The 23452-nt window shown below is 41.1% G+C and overlaps 1 protein-coding gene across 1 annotated transcript in view; it reads right to left on the bottom strand.

Moving 5' to 3' along the window:
• Window positions 1-2546: 2546 nt before the first annotated feature.
• The window catches only part of CDC73 (cell division cycle 73), an 89943-nt gene continuing 69037 nt past the window's right edge, over window positions 2547-23452 (bottom strand). Inside the window, exons 14-17 of the mRNA XM_073642941.1 lie at window positions 22670-22831; window positions 10549-10649; window positions 4312-4453; window positions 2547-4033 (exon numbers count right to left, since the gene is read on the bottom strand). Coding sequence (XP_073499042.1) covers window positions 3997-4033; window positions 4312-4453; window positions 10549-10649; window positions 22670-22831 — 442 coding nt within the window. The 3' untranslated portion in view covers window positions 2547-3996. The remainder of the gene's footprint in view (window positions 4034-4311; window positions 4454-10548; window positions 10650-22669; window positions 22832-23452) is intronic.

Here is a 23452-nt window from a genome sequence, read left to right on the forward strand (position 1 = left end):
ACACAGCCCCAAAGCATGATGGAACCTCCACCAAATTTTACTTTGGGTAGCAAGTGTTTTTCTTGGAATGCTGTGTTTTTTTGCCACCATGCATAACGCCTTTTTGTATGACCAAATGAAATCAAGATTGAGTTATCAGTCCACAGGACCTTCTTCCAAAAAGAAATTGGCTTCTCCAAATGTGCTTTTGCATACCTCAGCCGACTCTGTTTGTGGCGTGCTTGCAGAAACGGCTTCTTTCGCATCACTCTCCCATACAGCTTCTCCTTGTGCAAAGTGCCTTGTATAGTTGACCGATGCACAGTGTCACCATCTGCAGCAAGTTGATGCTGCAGCTCTCTGGAGGTGGTCTGAGGATTGTCCTTGACTGATCTCACCATTCTTCTTCTCTGCCTTTCTGATGTTTTTCTTGGCCTGCCACTTCTGGCCTTAACAAGAACTGTCCCTGTGTTCTTCCATTTCCTTACTATGTTCCTCACAGTGGAAACTGACAGGTTAAATCTCTGAGACAGCTTTTTGTATGCTTCCCCTGAACAACTATGTTGAATAATCTTTGTTTTCAGATCATTTGACAGTTGTTTTGAGGAGCACATGATGCCACTCTTCAGAGGAGATTCAAACAGGAGAACAACTTGCAAGTGGCCACTTTAAGTAGCTTTTCTCATGATTGCATACACCTGGCTATAAAGTTCAAAGCTCCATGAGGTTACAAAACCAAAAAAAGTGCTTTAGTAAGTCAGTAAAAAGTAGGTAGGAGTATTTAAAACAAGAAAATTATAAGGGTGCCCATACTTATGCACCTTTCAAATTTTGTTTGAATGCAGATTGCACATTTTCTGTTAGTACAATAAACCTCATTTCAAGGCAGAAACATTACTGTGTCCAGCAGTTATTACATATATCAAACTGAAATAGCTGTTGCAAAAACACCAATTTTTATAAAACATTAAGCTTAAGATTAATAGGGGTGCCCAAACTTTTTCATATGACTGTAAGTACGACAAACATGCAAAAGAATAAGAAATCAGAAAGGGGGCAAACACTTTCACATCACTGTAAATATATATATTTGAGTAAGCTAATGAGTACGGTGGTTGTGCAGCAAAGTGCATTGTTTTATTGAGACAAAGAAACCCCTGCTTCAGAGTTCTAAAAATCACCCTGCCTCATTCACTATCCCTGCCTGCGCTTAAGACTCCCTGCTATGTTCTATTCTTTACAACATCTAGGTAGTTTTATAACAAAAAATTCCCCCTTGTTACCAGAGACTTCAAAATCAATATATGCCGGATAACAGGTTGAAACAATGTGAATCCTATCTGATTCCAAATATTCTACTATCCTATCCAAGATTCAACTCTTTCCTACTATGAAGAATTTGACACTTGTCCAATATAGTTTTAACAAAAATAATTACAAAGATCAGGAGATTATTGTATAAGTAACTTGATTACTAGCACATCAATATCGAGCCTTGCCATGAGTTAAGCTAAAAGCCAAACCAGACACTATTTACGAGGGCTGTGGAGTTGGTAAGTCCAACCTCCGCCTCTTCAATTTCCCTGACTCCAAACTCCAACACCACTGCCTCACTACTGAGCATGTACATAAAGTGCAGCACAGACTCATTTCAACTAAAAGCCTAGATCCTTAGATCAGAAATAGGAAATTTCATAACTTTCCCAAATTCTTATGAAAAGATTTACAGCACATACTGCATTGTACTACTGTACCCAATTTATTATATATTTTAGGAGTCTGTCGATTTCATACCGACTTCACCAAAATGGACACAGGCTCCCCAGCCCTGCTATTTACAGACACGTTTCAGGATGTTTGCGCCTCATCAGTGCAGAGCAAGAGGTCTGATTTGGTTGGATGAGCTCACTGTACAGATTGCCCAATACAGCAGCCAGTTTGCTCCTACCATCCAGACGTGACAGAGTGCAACAATTTGCTGCAGCTGTGTCAGCATCTACGCAAAGATAATACCAGTGACTGACTGCAGTAAGCTGATCTGAGTTCTTAAAGATAACAGTGGAGGCAATAGGAGAGATTACTTTTAATATTGTAAAGCAGCTGCATTTAGATGGAGGTTGAACATCGTCCAATTCAGAAAGGACTGATGGGTGTATGGATGTGGAAACATGTGAAGCATTAAAACAGGCAGGCAACTTCCCAGGCAGTTGAGCTCAATTACACAAGGTAGCCAAATCAGATCTCATACTTTGCACTGACGAGGGGCAATACCCCGAAACACCATGTCTGCAATTTGGGATTCTGGTTTGGCTTTTATCCCAAGTAATATTGCAAGGCTCGTTAAAGGTTAAATATTGACTTTTAGAATTGCTACTTCCAATAGGTGGCACTAGAGTTCAAGTCCTCTGCCTCTCTGAAAAGACAATTTACAAGGCAAGCAGATTGATTTCTGCCATTTTCAGCCTGTAGATTATGTATTGTTACTCTCCTTACCAAAGAAGGGTCAGGAAGGCCCTTGGAGGTGATGAATTGGGTTCACATTTCAAGTTGTTGCTATCTGGGAAATATTCACCATTATGTATGAGACACTTTATTTAGACATTTTACTTATATTAAAGAATACGCAACATACAAATTGAGGCAATGAAAAACCACAAAACTAGCAGGTGTGTTTAAACGCAAGATTTGTTTTTAAAACAGATGATTTTCAATATATTGGTATACCAGAGTATAAAGCAGGAGGGTAAAGTGTAATATTTAAAAGCCCATTGGGGAAAAATAGTTAAAAATACTGAAACAAAACAAAAACACTTTAAAAAGTGAATTTGTCATGTCCCAAAATAATATTATCCTGTACGGTCGCTGCACTGAAAGCCCAGCTGCCAGGAGGAAATGAACTTCATTCCTGCTGGCAACCTCAGCTTTTCAGTCCTAGAGGGGCAGCTTCAGTCACCGCTCATAACATTGTGAGCTTCAGCTGAGATCACACCCCCGGCATCAGTGTTCAATCATCTGTCTGTCAGTGTAGTGGCGTGGTTTCAGCCGCTGATCCCTGTATACTGAGTGGTAACTGAAGACACCTCCATGACTGAAAGCTGGAAGCTGCCAGGGGGAATAAAGTTAATTTCCTCACAGCAGCTGGGCCTTCAGTGAAATGGCCGCATGGCTTTAGAATGCCATTAACCTGCAGATTAACCCCATATCTGCAAGCTAATAGTTTTTTTTTACATGACAGGTTACCTTTAATCCTACTCAAACACTTCTGAAGTAGTAACAATTATCTCTGACAACTAAGCTCAAGTGGGAAAACCACCTGCAGAGCTGCTCAGTGCTGTACAGAAGTGTATATCACCTTAAATTAACAGTTCAGAAGAAATATCATTTTTATAACAAAACAAACAGTTTTTCAGATCAACAGACAGATGAAGCTGCATGTTTATTGATTTATATTTTATCATACTTGTTGATGAAAAAGAAAAACTCAAACTTTAATTTTCAAAATGGTAAAGTTTAGCAAGTTTGTTTTCACATGAACAAAAAATAGAGTATTTCTTCTTGCTAGCAGTCCTTTAACATACCATCCTCCCACTGCACACATTCTTCACTTCCATACTTTACCAGTCTGTCAACACGACATGCTGAATTGTGCAGTAGGGCTTTCTACGGAAAACAGATTTATGCACAAGGATATAAGGGAAAAAGAAAATTGAGAGAGAATGCATCTTCCACACACAGTTTGGTGGTTTCAGTAAACAAGATCTAACCAAAATGCGGTGTTAAAAGAAAGGATCTCTTACTATCAAAATATACATTTTGAATTGCAGACATTATGCAAATATTTAAAAAATAGTACACTGTTCATTCCGGTTGTAAATAAACGACACTCTCTCTTTAGACCACAAAGATCATTTGATCAAGGTAAGTTCATTTTGCCGTCTTTAACAGACTTCCATGCTCTAAGTGAGAGTGATGCCACAATTAGCCATCCAAACACAGAAACAAAGCACTTCCAGCTCCTCAGAATCGTAAGTGAGATTTGTGCTTCACCATATACCTGTAAGAGAAAAACAATCAATAAATCAATCTATACTATACTACAGACAACATAGCCGTGTCTGCACCAAACAAAACAAGTCTTCCAGGAAATTTAGTATAAACTGATTATAGGATTAATGAATCCATTATCAGGACTCCACAACACATTGCTTTTGGTTTTTTTTCCTTCTTCAAATTAAAAGCCATTACAACTGTCAAATTTAAATGGAAAAATTTAAATCTAAAAGTTTATGCCCATTTTTTTTCTATAACAAAGAATAGAATAATTATCATTACCTGTCCAGGGTTTCCCAGAATCGCAGGAATACAGGTCTGTCCAAATGTCTTTTATGGTAACTTAACTCCAACACTGTCACATCCCATTTCTGTACATTGGGATCCAGACGAACTTCGTCGTACTTGAGGTGGAAGGCTTTAACTGCATAAAGTGAACAAGATCAAAAGTTGTTCTTTTTTCTTTGCTTACAATGTTAATACAAATGTCACAATAACAGGACACATTTAGATACTCAGAGAAAGCATAGTACCCTCATAAGTAAAAGGACAAAAAGGAGTGGCATTTTTCTTGCACATGTCATCACTGCTCACTAAGAGCAGTAACTTTATTTTCTGTCACAGATGTAGGATTGCTCCTTTTTTGCAGTGTGAATATTTTTATGACACTTTTTGTAAATTTTTTTGGGTGGGAAAAGTCAGTAATTCCATAAGGGACAATCCGTGTGGTATAAATGACAGTCCATCGTATTACAGACATACCAAATTTGTATAGTTTTAGTTTTACTTTTAATACGTAAATTATTATTTTTTTTTTAGGGCTTGTATTTCCGGTTTTCTGGAATGTACCAGATTCACTGCATGGAATAAATAACATAATAGCTGTATAGTTAGGGGGTTGTGGGGAACGCCAAATATTGTTCAATCTCTAATGTCATTTTTATTCTTAAAGGGGTTCTCCGAAGAGGAGATAAAATAAGTCATATAGCTCCCGAGATGTGTGTCAACTGACCACAGCTGTATCACACAAACCTCAGCTAGCCGCTTGCAGAGGCATGGCTGTCATGTGAAGAAATACTACCCGCTACTAAAGAAAATGAATATTCACTGCTCTCCATACCCATGTCACGTGTGCCCGCTGTTAAAGAGCATGGATATTCACGACTCCCCACTCCCACGGGCATCGGGAGTAGTGAATATTCATGCTCTTTAGTAGCGGGCACACGAGATCACAGAGCAGCTGCAGGAGCTGAGGCTGCGGCTACAGTGTGCGCGCTATTAAGAAAGTAGTCACTACTCCCCACGACCATAGTCCCAGAGTGGAGAGCAGTGAAACTTTCGGCAGCTCATCTCAGTGTGAGGGCGCATGGCAGTGACCTCACCATGTGTGCTGCGCATGACATCAGCTGCTGGCAGCAGAACAGGTCACAGCACTGGAGCAGAGGGGAGGCAAGTAGAATCCTTTATTTTTTATTTTTTGTGTGCAGCGTGATGGGGGTGAGGGGTGCCATGCATACCAGGATATGGGGGGGGGGGGGGGGGTGAGGGGTGCCACACATACCAGGATGGGGGGTGGGTGCCACGCAAACCAGGATGGGGGGAGGGGTGCCACGCAAACCAGGATGGGGGGGAGGGGTGCCACGCAAACCAGGATGGGGGGGAGGGGTGCCACGCAAACCAGGATGGGGGGGAGGGGTGCCACGCAAACCAGGATGGGGGGGAGGGGTGCCACGCAAACCAGGATGGGGGGGAGGGGTGCCACGCAAACCAGGATGGGGGGAGGGGTGCCACGCAAACCAGGGTGGGGGGGAGGGGTGCCACGCAAACCAGGGTGGGGGGGGAGGGGTGCCACGCAAACCAGGGTGGGGGGGAGGGGTGCCACGCCAACCAGGATGGGGGGGAGGGGTGCCACGCCTACCAGGATGGGGGGGAGGGGTGCCACGCCTACCAGGATGGGGGGGTGCCACGCCTACCAGGATTGGGGGGGGGGGTGCCACGTCTACCAGGATGGGGGGGGGGTGCCACGTCTACCAGGATGGGGGGGGTGCCACGCCTACCAGGATGGGGGGGGTGCCACGCCTACCAGGATGGGGGGGGTGCCACGCCTACCAGGATGGGGGGGGTGCCACGCCTACCAGGATGGGGGGGGGTGCCACGCCTACCAGGATGGGGGGGGTGCCACGCCTACCAGGATGGGGGGGTGCCACGCCTACCAGGATGGGGGGGTGCCACGCCTACCAGGATGGGGGGGTGCCACGTCTACCAGGATGGGGGGGGTGCCACGCCTACCAGGATGGGGGGGGGGGTGCCACGCCTACCAGGATGGGGGGGGTGCCACGCCTACCAGGATGGGGGGTGCCACGCCTACCAGGATGGGGGGTGCCACGCCTACCAGGATGGGGGGGTGCCACGCCTACCAGGATGGGGGGGTGCCACGCCTACCAGGATGGGGGGGTGCCACGCCTACCAGGATGGGGGGGTGCCACGCCTACCAGGATGGGGGGGTGCCACGCCTACCAGGATGGGGGGGTGCCACGCCTACCAGGATGGGGGGGTGCCACGCCTACCAGGATGGGGGGGGGTGCCACGCCTACCAGGATGGGGGGTGCCACGCCTACCAGGATGGGGGGGTGCCACGCCTACCAGAATGGGGGGGAGTGCCACGCCTACCAGAATGGGGGGATGAGGGGTTCCACGCATACCAGAATGGGGGGGATGAGGGGTTCCACGCATACCAGAATGGGGGGATGAGGGGTTCCACGCATACCAGAATGGAGGATGAGGGGTTCCACACATACCAGGATGGGGGATATTAACAGAATTGGAGGACCTTACCCCTATAACAGTGTCAGCAGCAGACCCACTCCCCCATAACCGTGCACCAGGACCACATTTTTTGCTTAAATTTTATTCCATTGTCCTCCTCTAAAACCTAGGTGCATCATAGTCCAAAAAATACGGTAGGTGTTGCAGTATCTAAGTCTACCATAAACAAGATTTCATGAGAGCAAATAAAGAGAGTTCACCACAAAGTGCAAACCATTAATCAGGCGTCAAAATAGAAAGGCCAGATTAGACTGTGCAAAGAAAAAAAAAACATCTGAAGAATCATAGAATCATAGAATGGTAGAGTTGGAAGGGACCTCCTGGGTCATCTGGTCCAACCCCCTGCTCAAAGCAGGATTCACTAAATCATCTCAGACAGATGTCTGTCCAGCCTCTGTTTGAAGACGTCCATTGAAGGGGAACTCACCACCTCTCATGGCAGCCTGTTCCACTCCTTAATCACCCTAACTGTCAAAAAGTTTTTTCTAATATCTAATCTGTGTCTCCTCCCATTTAGTTTCATCCCATTGCTTCTAGTCTTTCCTTGTGCAAATGAGAATAAAGATGATCCTTCTACAATGTGACAGCCCTTGACATATTTGTAGACAGCTATTAAGTCTCCTCTCAGTCTTCTTTTTTGCAAGCTAAACATTCCCAAATCCTGTAACCGTTCCTCATAGGACATGGTTTGCAGACCAGTCACCATTCTGGTCGCGCTTCTCTGAACTTGCTCCAGTTTGTCTTTGTCTTTTTTAAAATGTGGTGCCCAAAACTGTACACAGTATTCCAGATGAGGTCTGACCAAAGAGGAGTAAAGACCGATAATGACTTCACGTGATCTAGACTGTATGCTTCTGTTAATACATCCCAGAATTGTATTTGCCTTTTTTGCTGCTGCATCACACTGTTGACTCATGTTCAGTCTATGATCTATTAGTATACCCAAGTCTTTTTCACATGTACTGTTGCTTAGCTCTATTCCTCCCATTCTGTATATGCTTTTTTCATTTTTATTGCCCAGATGTAGTACTTTGCATTTTTCCCTGTTAAAAACCATCCTGTTGGTTGCAGCCCACTGCTCCAGTTTATTTAGATCAGACCATGTCCCTGTACGGTCAGACACAGCCATTACACAGTACACAGCAGGGGCACATTTATAAGCACAGGAGCATTTTATTTAAACACATCCAATTGTGGAACTTATTATTCCAAAATGTATTGATTAAAATGAACTTTTGTTTGTGGGAAAATCCCTTTAAGGCAAAGAAGTGGAAAATCTGTAATGGCCAAGTCAATCACCAGATCTCACCCCCATCGAGCAGCATTTCACCTGCTTAACACAAAGCTTAAAGACAGAAACACCCACAAACAAGCAACAAATAATATCAGCTGCAGTAAAGGCCGGGCAAAGAATCACAAAGGAGAAAACCCAGCGTTTAGCGACATCCATGGCTTCCAGACTTCAGGCAGTCATTATCTGCAAAGGATTCTCTACAAAAGTATTACAAATTAACATTTTATTTATGGCAAAGTTAATTTGTCCAATTACTTTTGAGCCCTGAATGAGGAGGCGTTGTAGAAAAATGGTTGCAATTCCAAAATGTTTCACAGGATATTTTTGTTCAATCCATTTAATTAATCCTGATTATCGACACTTCAATTGTATCTCAGTTGTTTCATTTCACATACAAAATGGTGGCATGCAGAGGTCAAATCACCAAGATTTGGTCACTGTCCAAATACTTCTGGACCTAACTGTATATCATTTGTAATCCTTTTACACTATAACTTACTCCTATTGCCTTAGATTGTTAGACATAGTAGTTGATATGATATAGAACATATAATAGTCCTCTGTATAGGTATAATCCCCTCTTTCAACAGAACATACAAAACTCATCGAGTACAAGATATGGGATACAAATTCTAAAAAAAATTAATAAAAGTTTACAGATAAAGGTATACCTATCCCAGTAACCATATATTGTATACAAATTGTAGCCAGAAACAAGATAAACACTGTGCCCCAATATGGTATTGCCGTCGGCTATGCAGCATATGCACAATCACATCAAAAAGATATACATAATGAAAAACCATATAGAGAACAATATATCCACATAAATATTGCAGTTTTGGTAAATTATATAAATATCAGCACCATATGTTGAGCTACAAACAGTAAATAAAGATATATGGATAGGGCAATATATAACTACAATAATGTCCATGGCCCACACCTATACCGAAAACTAACCATGACCGTTACTGTAGCCTATGTGGTCCTAGCATACACCTATAATTCTCATAATGCAAACACTATAGTGAGCATAATGCAAACCCTATAGTGTGAGGTTGCAATGAAATGGTTAAATACCTGTATTCATGCTGCTGGACCAAGGAGAGGAGGGCGAAGAGTGTGCAAACGCCTCAACGCGCGTTTCACAGCCCACAGACGTGGCTTCCTGACGAAGCCACGTCTTTAGGCGGTGAAACGCGTGTCGAGGCATCTGCACACTCTTCCCCTCCTCGGTCCAGCAGCAAAGAATCTGCTGGATTCACACTATAGAGTTTGCATTATGAGAATTATAGGTGTATGCTGGGAACACACAGGTTGCAGTAACTGTGATGGTTAGCTTTTGGTATAGGTGTGGGCCAAGGGCATTATTGTAGTTATATATTGCCCCAACCATATACCTTTATTTACCGTTCTCAGCACCGTAAGTTAAGCCGCAATTTATATAATTTACCATAACTGCAATATTTATGTGTATATATTGTTCTATATATGGTTTTCCATGATGTAAATATTTTTGATGTGATTGTGCATATGCTGCATAGTTGTTCCCCAATATGGTATTACCGTCAGTGTGTATATCTTGTTGTTTCTGTCTACAATACATGGTTACCTGGATAGGTATACCTTTATCTGTAAATTATTCATTTGTCAATAAACTGATATTTTTTATATATTAGTATCCCATATCTCTTACTTGTACTCAATAGGTTTTATAGTAGTTGATAAGAACCTGCGACACGCAGGGGGCTAAGCTACCAGGATAGGGAAATCTAGCCTTTGCAGCACTATGTTAGCTGTATATTATAGGAAGACCTAGTACACATTTGCATGGCAATGCTGCAGCTTTCCCAGCATTAATAGGTGGTTATTGTAGCTTACAACTGCTGGAGGCAAGGCAGTCACCTAAATAGAAAAAAAATTTGTCCTCAAAGTGTTGACCACGGGAACCACACATACAACAGTTGACATTTTTACCACAGACGTTCAGAAAATAACAACACTGACATTCCAGTTTATTGATTGTTTTAAAGTTACTCCTTGCGGAGAGTGACACGTTAAGCACGTCAAGGTGAGGAGACTTAAGCCGCAATACTCCTCTGGGAAATATGCAAACTGTCTCTTCAGAAAGGAAGAGAACTAGAACTCTAGTGCCTCCTATAGGAAGTAGCAATCCTAAAAGTCAATATTGACTCTCCAAGGAGGCTTGTCACATGACTTAGGATAATTGAGATTATGGTTTAGGCTATTATCCCAAGTCATGTGACAAGCCTCCTTGGAGAGTCAATATTGACTTTTAGGATTGCTACTTCCTATAGGGGGCACTAGAGTTATAGTTCTCTTCCTTTCTGAAAATTTGATTGTTTCAGCAACTCTTGTAAATAAAAAAAGCTTACTTTTTGCAAAAATATCTACAGGTGATCCATCCGGCAACAGCCAGGGCCAGCCTTTGAACTGCCAAGCGGGACCTTGAACAAACACTGCTACCACACGGTCCCTGGAGAAAGAGGAGCAAGCTTTGTTACAAAACATACATGCAGAAATAAAGAGGGTCTAAGGAACATGGGAGCCATTCACATTACCCAGTTTCAAACCCTAAAGTCAAGTTCCAACAGATTCTCTGACTGACTAACTTAACTTGTTTTCACATTATAAATTACATTTATGCTCTCTATGAGGATTCCTCCAGTTCAATGAAGACATTTTCATTTGTAACATACAGAATAGTATAATCTGAAATTACACGATTGTTACTTTTGCATTTGTACCATAAAACTAAATGAGAAAAACCGACCAAAACATCAGCGATTCCTAATGTTATAAAAGTTTTTACGGATGCTTCTGTTTGAAAAGCTGCTTAAAAATTGTAGCTTCGCTCTAGGCTTTTTTACAAAAAAAGATGAGGAACAAAGAAATGCCATCGCTAATACACCAAATAAACACTTGAAACGGTACATAAACAATCCCTAGCTAAATCCGCTCAGGAGAACCTTAAAAATCTAAGGAACAAATTGAAGGATATCCTAAACATGTACAGCCAAAACCTACTTATACTGCAAACAAAAATTGTACACACATGGCAACAAGGGGAGTAAACTAACCACCTCTCTTTTGAAGAAGCATTTAAAACAGATTTATCAGAAAAATTAAACCAGACGCAAATTCAATAGTCTCCTCAACAGAAGAAATAGTAAAAGGTTTTAAGTGTTTTTATGAAAATTTATATAAATTTACCTCCACCACCAGATCCGACTGGTTCTCCAAACCATGACAACAAAATTGTCACATTTTTATGCCTACTAAACTTGCCTAAGCTGTCAATTAACGATAATGAAATGTTACGGTCACCTATCACCCCACAAGAAATTCTTCATGTACTCAAAACAATCCTCGAAGGAAAATCACCAGGCTCCTGATGGATTCCCAATGGTCAATCATAAAAAAAGTAATAAAACTCTAATTCCTCACCTAGTCAAAGTTTTTAATGACCTTCTACAAGGCGCTAACCCTCCTAAGCAAGGTTTAGAAGCATTTATTACGATCATGCCTAAAGAAGGTAAAAACCCTGATCTTTGCAGCATCTACCGTCCCATATCCCTTTAAATGCAGACACAAAATTATGGGCTAAAATATTAACAACTAGAATTAGCAAATATCTTCAAAACTTATCCACCCTGACCAATCTGGATTTGTGAAGGGCAGAGAAGGCGAGGAGAGTTTGGCTAAAATAATCCATTCCATTTTCTACGCTCGAAAAAACAAAACGCCTCTAACCTCACTCTCAACTGACGCAGAAAAAGCATTCGATTGTGTAAACTGGCGTTTTATGGAAAAAACATTGGAAAAATTTGCCATTCCTCAGAGCTTCATCAAAGTGGTCTTCTCCTTGTACTCATCCCCCTCAGCAAAAATTAAGATTAATGGTTCCTACTCACAGAGCTTTGGAATTCGGAACGGCACAAGACAAGACTGCCCCCTATCACCCAAACTTTATTTTAATCCAAGCAATTAGGCAAAACCCCTCAATCAAAGGACTTCAAATAAGGCAATCTGAACAAAAAGCTGTTGCTTTTGCAGATGACCTTCTCCTCATTCTTACTGAACCTAAATCAGCTTTCTCTAAAATAATTGAATCTCTGAACAACTTTGGGGAATTGTCAAATTTTAAAATAAGCTGGGATAAAAACAGAAGTGTTGAACATATCTGCTCCAATAAAAGAGGTGTCCTAACTTAAACACATTATGCCATTTAAATGGCCCACCCAGCACATTAAATACTTAGGAGTATATATTACTAACAATCCCAACGACTTATATGAAGAAAACTACAAAAAATTAATCAATACCATTTCGACACTTATGACCACCCATTTCTCTCTTGAATAGGAAGGATTAATATAGTTAAATCATATGTCCTCCCAAAACTGTTATATACCATGACTATGCTACTCCCTAAATCCCTTTTCTCCTCCATCAGAAAGCTAATATCACAATATGTATGGAAATACAAGAAAGCAAGACTCTCTTGCAAACATGTCACCTACCCGAAATCATCTGGAGGCCTTAATCTACAAGACTTATATTCTTATTATAAAGCCATCCACATCAATATGGCTCAAATTGGCAAACTCATCCAAACAAATGAAAACAATATAGAAATAATCCTTCTGGATAAAGATCATTACATTTGGAATGATCTTCTGCCCCCTTCTAATTCACAGTTAGACCCCCTAACGCTGACCACCTTGAAAATGAAGAAAGACCTAAACAAAACCTTAAATCCATCAGACTTACCCCCCGCACTAGCTCCAATAAGCATTATACCTTATTTACTAAACCCAGACTTTAAATATGTATACAACTTATGGCACCAACGTCCATTCTATACAACATCCCTATTAATTAATAATAATGTTCCTCTAAAAAATAACAGGCCACTGAGTGCAACAAACCAACCAACTTCTTACAACAAGCACTTGTGAATGAAACTTTTACACAATTCAGAACCAAATTCACAAAACCTAAAGACTGGTCCTGGATTGACCTCTTGACCAAACTTCCTGACCAGTCTATCAAAATGCTCTCTATAATCTACAAAAATCTAATCTCCCCTGCAAAAATGTTCAAACCAACTAACACACTTTCTTGGGAAAAAGAACTAGGCATCTCTTTTTTTTATATATAAAAAAAGACACTGAGGTCCAAAAAATTCTGAATAATTCACTTTGTTTTCCTAGGCGCACACTCCTTCAAGAAAATGCATAGACAACACTAACAAGGTGGTACAGAACACAAACGCCAACACCACTTAGGTCTATCTAACTCGAAAATATGCTGGAGGTATAATTCAGGGGTGGGTAACACGACATCTCTTTTGGTCTTGTCCACTATTACAAAAGTTCTGGATGGATATCAATGCAACACTCAAAAATCTACAACTAATAAACAGGGATCTAACGGCAAAAGAGATCCTACTCTCCTGCTCTTCACCAGATACTCATTTTATAAAACATAACCCTCTCGCTTTAATGATTAGTGCAGCAAAGCACTTAATTCCAATCCATTGGAAAAGCCCTACCCCTCCCTCACACTCAGAATGGATCGACAAAATTTGATTCGTTTTTAGAATGGAAGAGATCACCAGTTGGGAAACACACATCATCCTGCTTTTCTAAAATCCTGGCTCCCATGGATTCAGAAGTACAACACTACAACCTAGCTTATTTTTACATAATCTTCTACTACTGTATACACTAATGGTCCAGCACTCTCTAATCTTAACGAAGTATAGTACCGCTATGTTGGTAACTTAGCTCATTAAAGTGGAGCAATACTTACTACCACAATCACCAAGTTATTCTGAACCTATATAAATTAGCGTTCTATATAATCTAATGCATCATTGTCTAGTAGAACTATTGAGAAACTTTGTAATTGATGTTATTAGGGAAATCTGTTTGCGTCACCTCCTAGACAGACCTTTAACTCTGGATTCATAGGTAAAATCTGTCCTCAATGACTACAGATTATCCCATCAGCTCACAGATGTGATGACAATTGCTGTGGAGTTGGTTTGTGAAGTCGGAGCCGGTATAAAATGGACCGACTCCAACTTCTAAAATATATAATAAATTGGGTACAGTAGTTCAATGCAGTTTGTGGGGAATATTTTTTCATAAGAATTTGGGAATGTTATGAAATGTCCTATAAATGTCTGTCCTATTCCTGATCTAAGGGTCTAGACTTTTAGCGGAGATGAATCTGTGCTACAGTAGATTTATCACATGAGCCATATATGAGGGAGTCTGAGTCGTGGAGTCAGTGACATGGAAATTGAGGAGTCTGAGGTTTGACTTACTGATTCCACAGCCCTGGTCTATGTACAGAGGAGAAAGGCTTGAGAATGTGGGTCAGACATAGACATGAGGCTGCATGTTCTCCTGTGATGGTAGTTACACATTACATGTATAACAGAATCTACACCTACACGATTCTGACATTCTTTAGAGGGCGCTACTGGACCTGCTGAAGGCATCCTACAATCTGCATCATGGCCTGAGAGACCTGGAGGAACCACATGGTCACAACGGAGATTCCCATCAACACAAAAGTCACATGGTTCTGCTCATGACACCTCTCTCAGTCAAGCCCAATCGCTTAACCGTTCAATGACCAACCGTATTTACGCCTTAAAAGGGGTTTTAGGGCGTTGCTCACAACCACGGAGAAAAGAGGTACACTACATCTCCGAATTGTACACCTGTCCCTGAAGGGAGCAGTAGATGCGACGTCCCAGGCCCTGCTCAACCACCTTATACAAAACTGACTAGTGCTGAAATATCCCTTCAAGGAATAGCTAATTATTTTTCTTTGTCTGCATCTTACTGTATTTCAGCAGTCGTAATTTTTTTTTTTTTTTTTTTTTTTATTGACGTAGCTGCATGAATGCAATTTATTTATTCAGTAAGCCCTAATAGCAGAGCTTACTGAAATGCCAACCCTGACAAGTCTTCGATTGGGTGCGTGAATGCTCTTGTTTTCCCCTTCACCTACTTGGGATTTTCGTTTTTTTACTTCCCCATTATTCCCAGAGCTATAACTATTTTTCAGTCAATGTGGCGGTATGAGGGCTTTTTATACATAAGGAGTTGTATTTTGAACGTCACCATTGATTTTACCATGTAGTCTACTGGAAAATGGGTAAAAAATTCCAAGTGCAGTAAAATTGCAAAAAAAGTGCAATTCCACAATTTTTTTTTTATGGCTCTCCAGGTCATTATGAGTTCGCAGATACCAAACATGTAGGAGTTCTTTTTTATTTATTTTTATTTTTTTTTAAGTGGTGAAAGAAATTCCAAAGTTCGTAATAAAAAAAAAAAAAGGCACCATTTTCCAGGACCCCGTAGCGAATTCTTAGTATATTTTGATTGTTCGGGTGTTTCTAAACATGCCGATACCAAATATGTATATTTTGGATTTTTTTCTTTAACCCCTTTCTGACGCGAGACATATCTATACGTCACTGTGGCCTGGGCCTTAAGGATCAGGTACGTATAGATACTTCTCGGCGATCGCACCCGCACAGAAGCTGTGCGAGCGAGATCACCGCCGGGTGTCAGCTGATTTTGACAGCTGACACCTGGTACTCCCGGCACTTTAAACCCCTAAAATACTGCCTTCGCTGCAATCGCGGCATTTAGCAAGCAAGCAGAGGGACAAAAGCCACTCTGCTCTTGGATTGGAGACCCCGTGGATGTCATCGTGGGGTCCCGATCGCTGCCATGGCGACATAACATTTTGGATCACAATAAAAACTTTGACTCAATCCACACAAAAAAGCAAGTCCCCACTCAAGTCCATCATCTGTTAGCGGAAATATAGGGGGCTTCCACTTTACTAGTAGCACAAAAGCTCTGGAAAAGCGAAATGGCCCTTGCCCCCCAAAAGAAATTCAGTAAATTATGTGCTCCCAAATACAAATGCCCAACTTCCTTCCCCACAGTGTGCATCCACATGTTTGGCATTTCTGTAGCGATGAGAGCCCGCCTAATTTACAGGTGCGTGTCTCCAGAAGCATGAGCTGGGCACAACGTACACTACAATGCACTGGTCACAACAACAAGCTGGTCACTACAACGGGAGTTTGCAATTTTTACTCTGCAGCATCCACTGTTGTGTGTTTCTGGAAAACACCCATGTAGTTAAAATCCTCACCACACCTGTAGATAAATTCCCAAAGGGGTATAATTTCCAAAATGGGGTCACTTGAGGGGGGGGGGGGGGGGGATTCTGCTCTTCTAGCACATAGGGTCTCTTTATATGGAGTCTGCATACTATTCTAGGAAAATCTGCTCCAGTGGGCAAATAGCGCTCCGTCCCTCCCGAGTCTCGCTGTGTGGCTAAGTAGTACTGTACAGCCACATATCGGGTATTGCTGCATTCAGTAAAAATTGTGTGAAATTTTGGTGCCATTTTTACCCATTTCCCAGTGTGAAAATGTAAAGTTTGGGACTAAAACAAAACTTTGGTGATAAAAATGTAATTATTCTTTCTTCACCGCCCAATGGTGTAAAATTCTGTGAGGCACATGTGGTGTCAACATGCTCACTGCACCCCTAGATGAATTCATTGAGAGGTGTAGTTCGTAAAATGGGGATTTCCGCAGTTCTGGCACCTTAGGGGCTCTGCCAATGTGGAATGGCACCGTCAATACAGTCCAGCAAAATCTGAAATTTGGGGCCAAAATACATTTTTTGCCGGAAAAATTCGAAAATTGTATTTTTACGGCTTAATGTTATAAACTTCTGTGAAGCACCTGGAGGTTCAAGGCGCTCACTACACATCTAGATAAATTCCCTGAGGGGTCTAGTTTCCAAAATGGTGTCACTTGTGGGGGGTTTCCAATGTTTAGGCACATCAGGGGCTTTCCAAACGCGACATGGCATCCGCTAATTTAAGCAAATTTTATATTCAAAAAGTGAAGTGATTTTCCCCCACATATAGGGTATCTGCGTGCTCAGGAGAAATTGCACCACACATTTTGGGGTTTATTTCTTCCTGTTACCCCTACAAAAATAAAAAAATTTGGGCCTAAAGTAACATTATTGTGAAAAAAAGTTAAATATTCATTGTTTTCTTCCACATTCCAAAAATTCCTGTAAAGTACCTGAAGGGTTAATAAACTTCTTGAATGTGGTTTTGAGCCCCTTGAGAAAGGCAGTTAATAGAATTGTGTCACTTTTGGGTATTTTCGGTCATAAAATCCCCTCAAATGTGAGATGGTCCCTAAAAAAAATAACCCTTACAACTTCCTAACCAAAAAAAAATGTGGTTCTAAAATTGTACTGATATAAATTAGACATGTGGAAAATGTTACTTATTAACTATTTTGTGTGACATAACCCTCTGATTTAAGAGCATGAAAATTCAAAGTTTGAAAATTGCAAAATGATCGCTAAATTTCCGATTTTTTCACAAAGTAACGCCAGTCATAGCAAATAAATTTTACCACTATCATGAAGTACAATATGTCACGAAAAAACAATCTCAGAATCAGTGGGATCTGTGGAAGCGTTCCAGAGTTATTACCACATAACCTGACACTGGTCAGAATTGTAAAAACTGGCCTAGCATTTTTTCTTCTACTTCCCATTTGCTTTAATAGTCTCCTTATGAGACTTTAAGCTGCAATAGTCTTATCGCTTGTGCTACACATAGCAGGGCTTCAGGCCTATGTGAGGCAGAAATGATCACCTGTTATGAATGTCGGCCAGCGGCCGCCGCTCATAGCAGATCTGAATTGACAAGAATGGGTGTTTTACTGCAGAACCCCCAGTTGTCATGTGAACCCATTGGAGCCCCGCAATCATGTGACAGGTGTGCCGATTAGCGGGTCTTATGACATGCTTCCGATGCGGGCATGTTAAATGCCTGTCAGAGATTGACATTTAACATGTTAATAGCCGCAGGTGGATTGCGATTCCACCCGCGGCTGTTAGAGGCACATGACAGCTGATCAGATAAGCTGACATGTGCCTGAAAAGATGCAAGCTCAGCGCCGGAGCCCGCAAAGAGGGGGAGGCGACCTATGACCTAGAGGTCATAGGTCTTAAAGGGGTTAATATGCCTCAAAGACGCCGGAATTGGAGGGAGGCTACTTCGATCCTGGCTGTAAAGCAGAACAGCTTGTGCTTCGAGAAGAACAAAGACACAAAGATAGAAGGATGAAATATTGCATGTAGGTGCTCACTGATTTAACCGCTTCCCGACCGCCCACTGTAGATAAACGTCCGCGCTGCCTGGGCTCTGTGCAGCGCGGACGTTTAAAAACGGTGGGTGGTCTCGCAGTGCTCAGGACCCCCTGGGTCCTGCAAGCGCTGTGAGAGCGGTGCAGAGCGTTAGCTCTGACAGGGAACATCATCGGGACCTGATTAGATCAGGTCCCAGTGATGTTAACCCTTTGCTGTCTTCTATATGCTGCGATCTATAGTGATCGCGGCATATAGGAGACAGCAGGAGGAGAGGGGGTCGTCCACTTACCTCTCTGACGACCCCTTGATTGCTTTCAGGACCTGGCGTTGCTATGGCAGCTGGAGGTCACATGACCGCCTCCAGCTCTGCCATATATGGTGTCCTTCCTGTCTGGCTTCAGCCTGTAGCTGATGCCAGACAGGAGACTGTGAAACAGTCAGTGAAGATCTCATAATGGAATATATGTCTATTACATTACATGAGATCAGGGATCAGAAAAATAAAAATTAATGTCCCATACAGGGACTAAGTAAAAATGTAAAAAAAAAAAGTAAAAAAAAATGTTTTGAAACTGTTAAAAAAAAAATACAAAATAAATAAAAATAATAAAATATTAAACCGATAAATCCATATAGTTATGCAAAAATAAAAAAAAGTACACATATTTGGTATTGCCGCGTCCGAAACAACCCGAGCTATAAAACTGTCACACTAATTAACTCCTTATGTGTACACCATAATAAAAATAAATAAAAAACGGAGCAAAAAACTATGCTTTTTCCTCATATCGCCAAACAAAAAGTGGAAAAAAATGCGATCAAAAAGCAAAATGGAAATAGAAATGGTACCGCTGAAAAAGTCATCTTGTTCCGCAAAAATCAAGCCGCTATACAGCTCCATCAGCCAAAAAATAAAAAAGTTATACCTCTCAGAATAAAGCAATGCAAAAAAAATATTTTTTCTATAAAATTGTTTTATTGTGTAAAAGCGCCAAAACATAAAAAAATATACAGTAAGTGTATCGCTGTAAATGTACTGACCCGAAAAATAACACTGCCTGATCACTTTTACCACACGCAGAACGGCATAAAAAAAAACCTCAAAAAACAATTCCTGAATTGTTGGTTTTTGTTAATTTTACCTCCCAAAAAAACGGAATAGAAAGCGATCAAAAAATGTCACTTACCCACAAATGGTACCAATAAAAATGTCAACTCGTCCCGCAAAAAACAAGCCATCACATGACTCTGTCGGCCGAAATATGGAAAAATTATAGCTCTCAAAATATGGCGATGCAAAAACTAGATTTTGCAAAAAAAAAGCGTCTTAGTGTGTGACAGCTGTCAGTCATAAAAACCCGATATAAATCTGGTATCTCTGTAATCGCACCGACCCGAAGAATAAAGTAATCTAATCAGTTATATCACACTAGGAACGGCGTAAAAAAATAAATAAAACCAATTCTTCACCTGCTACTGATTTGTTTATTATGTCTCCCAAAGATCGCAGTATGGCTCGGCACACATTTATCCTGCGCTCTGCGCTGAGCACTTACGCCAGAGTTTCCATGTAAATCTCTGAAATATGTGATTCAGCCGGAACCCATGACGGAAGATTCCCTGTAATGAGGCAGATATAGGCCACTGTGGATGCCGTCTGGCCTGTGATCCCACGGTGTCATTTGTTTTAGGCGTGCATAAAAGTGCGGTTGGCCACAGTTTTGTGCACTTCTGAAAAAAAGGACACCGCTAAACAGAGGCCAGACGGAGTTCAGAGTAACTCTGCTGCCTCATTACAGTGAATGGATCCGGCAGGGGTTTCATCTGAATTACATCACTTGGAAATTTAGATGGAAACCCCGATGTAAGTGCTCAGCCTAGAGCGCCGGATAAATGTTACGTAAAATGTTCCCAATAAAAGCTTCAACTCAGTCCTCAAAAAAAGCTAGTCCCCACTCAGGTCCGTCATCTGTTAAAAATATAAGGGACTTCCAAGTTACTGGTAGCAGAAAGGCTCTGGAAAAGCGAAATGGCCCTTGCCCCCCAAAAGAAATTCAAAAAATTTTGTGCTCCCAAATCCAAATGCCTATTCTACAATAATTTGTTCTCCAATTATCAAATAGCGCTCCGTCCCCCCCAGATCTCGCCATATGGCTGAGCGGTACGATACAGCCACATATGGGGTATTGGCACTTTTAGAAGAAATTGTGTGACACATTTCGGCACCATTTTTACATATTGTCCTGTGTGAAAATGTAAAATCTGAGGGTAAAACATTTTTTTGTGGTAAAAATATAATTATGCTTTTTTCACTGCCCAATGGTATAAATTTAAAAATTAAAAAATACTCACTACTTCCCTAGATGAATTCCTTGAGAGGTGTAGTTTACAAAATGGGGTCACTTGTGGGGGTTTCTGCTGTTTCGGCATGTCAGCGAGTCTTCAAATGTGACATGGTGTCTGCTGCCTATCCCAGCCAACATAGCGCTCCTTTCTCTTCTGAACCCTGCCGTACACCAAAGCAGTGGTTTTCCCCCACATATGGGATATCGGCGTGTTCAGGAGAAATTGTACAACAAATTTCATGGTGCAATTTATCCTGTTACCCTTATGATAATGCAAAATTAGGGAAAGGAAAACATTTTTTGTGGGAAAAATGTGAAAATTTTATTTTTATGGCTCAATATTATAAACTTCTGTGAAGCAGCTGGGGGTGCAAGGTGCTCACCACATATCTAGATAATTCCCTAAGGAGTCTAGTTTCCAAAATGGTGTCACTTGTATGGGGTTTCCACTGTTTAGGCACATCAGGGGCTCCCCAAATGCAACATGGCGTCCGCTAATTATTCAAACAAATTTTACATTCAAAAAGTCAAATGGCGCTCCTTCCCTTCCGAGCCCTGCCGTGCGCCCAAACAGTGGTTTGCCTCCACATATGGGGTATCGGCGTGTTCAGGAGAAATTGCACAACAAATTTCATGGTGCAATTTATCCTATTACCCTTATGATAATGCAAAATTAAGGGATGAAAAACGTTTTTGCGGGAAATATGTGAAAATTTTATTTTTACAGCTGATTATTATAAACTTCTGTGAAGCACCTTGGGGTTCAAGGTGCTCACCACACATCTAGATATGTTCCCTAAGGGGTCTAGTTTCCAAAATGGTGTCACTTGTGGGGGGTTTCCACTGTTTAGTCACATCAGGAGCTCTCCAAACGCAACATGGTGTCTGCTAATTATTCAGACAAATTTTACATTCAAAAAGTCTAATGGCGCTCCTTCCTTTCCGAGCCCTGCCGTGCGCCCAAACAGTGGTTTTCCCTCACATATGGGGTATCAGCACGCTCAAGAGAAATTGCACAAAAAATTTTGGGGTCCATTTTTTCCTGTTACCCCTGTGAAAATAAAAAAAATTGGGTCTAAAGTAACATTTTTGTGAAAAAAGTTAAATGTTCATTTTTTTCTTCCACATTCCAAAAATTCCTGTGAAGCACCTGAAGGGTTAATAAAGTTCTTCAATGTGGTTTTAAGCACCTTGAGGGTGCAGTTTTTAAACGGTGTCACTTTTGGGTATTTTCTGTCATAAAGACCCCTCAAAGTGACTTCAAATGTGATGTGGTCCCTAAAAAAATGTTTTTGTAAATTTTGTTGGAAAAATGAGAAATCGCTGGTCAACTTTTAACCCTTATAGCTCCCTAACAAAAAAAAATTTTGGTTCCAAAATTGTGCTGATGTAAAGTAGACATGTGGGAAATGTTATTTATTAAGTATTTTGTGTGACATATCTCTCTGATTTAAGGGCATGAAAATTCAAAGTTTGAAAATTGCAAAATTTTCAAAATTTTCGCCAAATTTCCGATTTTTTCACAAATAAACGCATGTGATATCAAAGAAATTTTACCACTATCATGAAGTACAATATGTCACGAAAAAACAGTTTCAGAATCAGGGGGATCCGTTGAAGCGTTCCAGAGTAATTGCTTCATAAAGTGACAGTGGTCAGAATTGAAAAAATTGGCCCGGTCACGAAGGCAAAAACAGGCTCTGGTGCGAAGTGGTTAAAGCACTGGGTGGGTTTTCAATATTATGCCAGTAACACATAGGTATGGAGCAAATAAAATTTTTTAGATTGTGATTTTCTTTGTGCAAAAAAGCATGCATATTGCCCAAACTGCAAGAGGGTTAAAACAAACCATCTGTAAAAGAAATAGTTCTCTATGTGGAAAGGTAAATGTAATCAACAACTTTACAGAGCAGTGAACACACCAGTCCTGCGGCAGCAGCTTCAGGGGCTGATCGATCACTCTGTATGGCACCGTTACACTGATACTTGTACCACCAGGCTGCATTTGGTCCTTTCGTCTCTGAATTAAAACTTCGTTTTCTCTCTGACAGCCTTGTTTTTTCTTTTCGTCTGATGAAACAAACCTTTTAAATAAAAGAAACAAATTTAATATAACAGGAAACCTGTTATAACTAAAGAAAATGAAATGTTTATTATATCTAGCTAAAATATGTATATTATATATTTAACAAATATTCCATCCTTAAAAATAAATAGCAGCAACAATACATGCCAATGTTTCGCTTGTATCTTGCCTTATCAAGCCAAGCAGAGATAAAATACAGCATGATTGCAGCCAGGTACTCTGGAATGCTTTGTCGTTTCAGAGAAAATATAATTCAAAGGGGTTCTCCGAGAACGGTTATAAAATACATACACATTTAAATAAAGAAATGTTCTAAATACCTTTATTTAGCAAAAAGGAATGCTTTATCTACAGCACTGTCTGAATTTTATAGATGACAACTGCCATAAATCATTGTGCACCCGGCCTATATTGCAGAGGACACACAGTAGGACGGGCTGCATAAAGAACATCTGTCCGAGACAGCCGTCAGGTCAGAGACGCGTCCTGTCCAGACAGAGGAATGCCTGTCAGGTTGACTGACCACTTCATTTATCTGACTGAGAACATCCACCTAAGTCAGCCTAACAGTTATAGTACAGTGCAACGAGTACATTGTCTTGTTCCTCACGCAGTCCAT

Source organism: Phyllobates terribilis, unplaced genomic scaffold (genome assembly GCF_046119375.1).
Source record: "Phyllobates terribilis strain yellow unplaced genomic scaffold, ASM4611937v1 Scaffold_8__6_contigs__length_399053987, whole genome shotgun sequence".
In the NCBI taxonomy this organism is placed as follows: Eukaryota; Metazoa; Chordata; class Amphibia; order Anura; family Dendrobatidae; genus Phyllobates; species Phyllobates terribilis.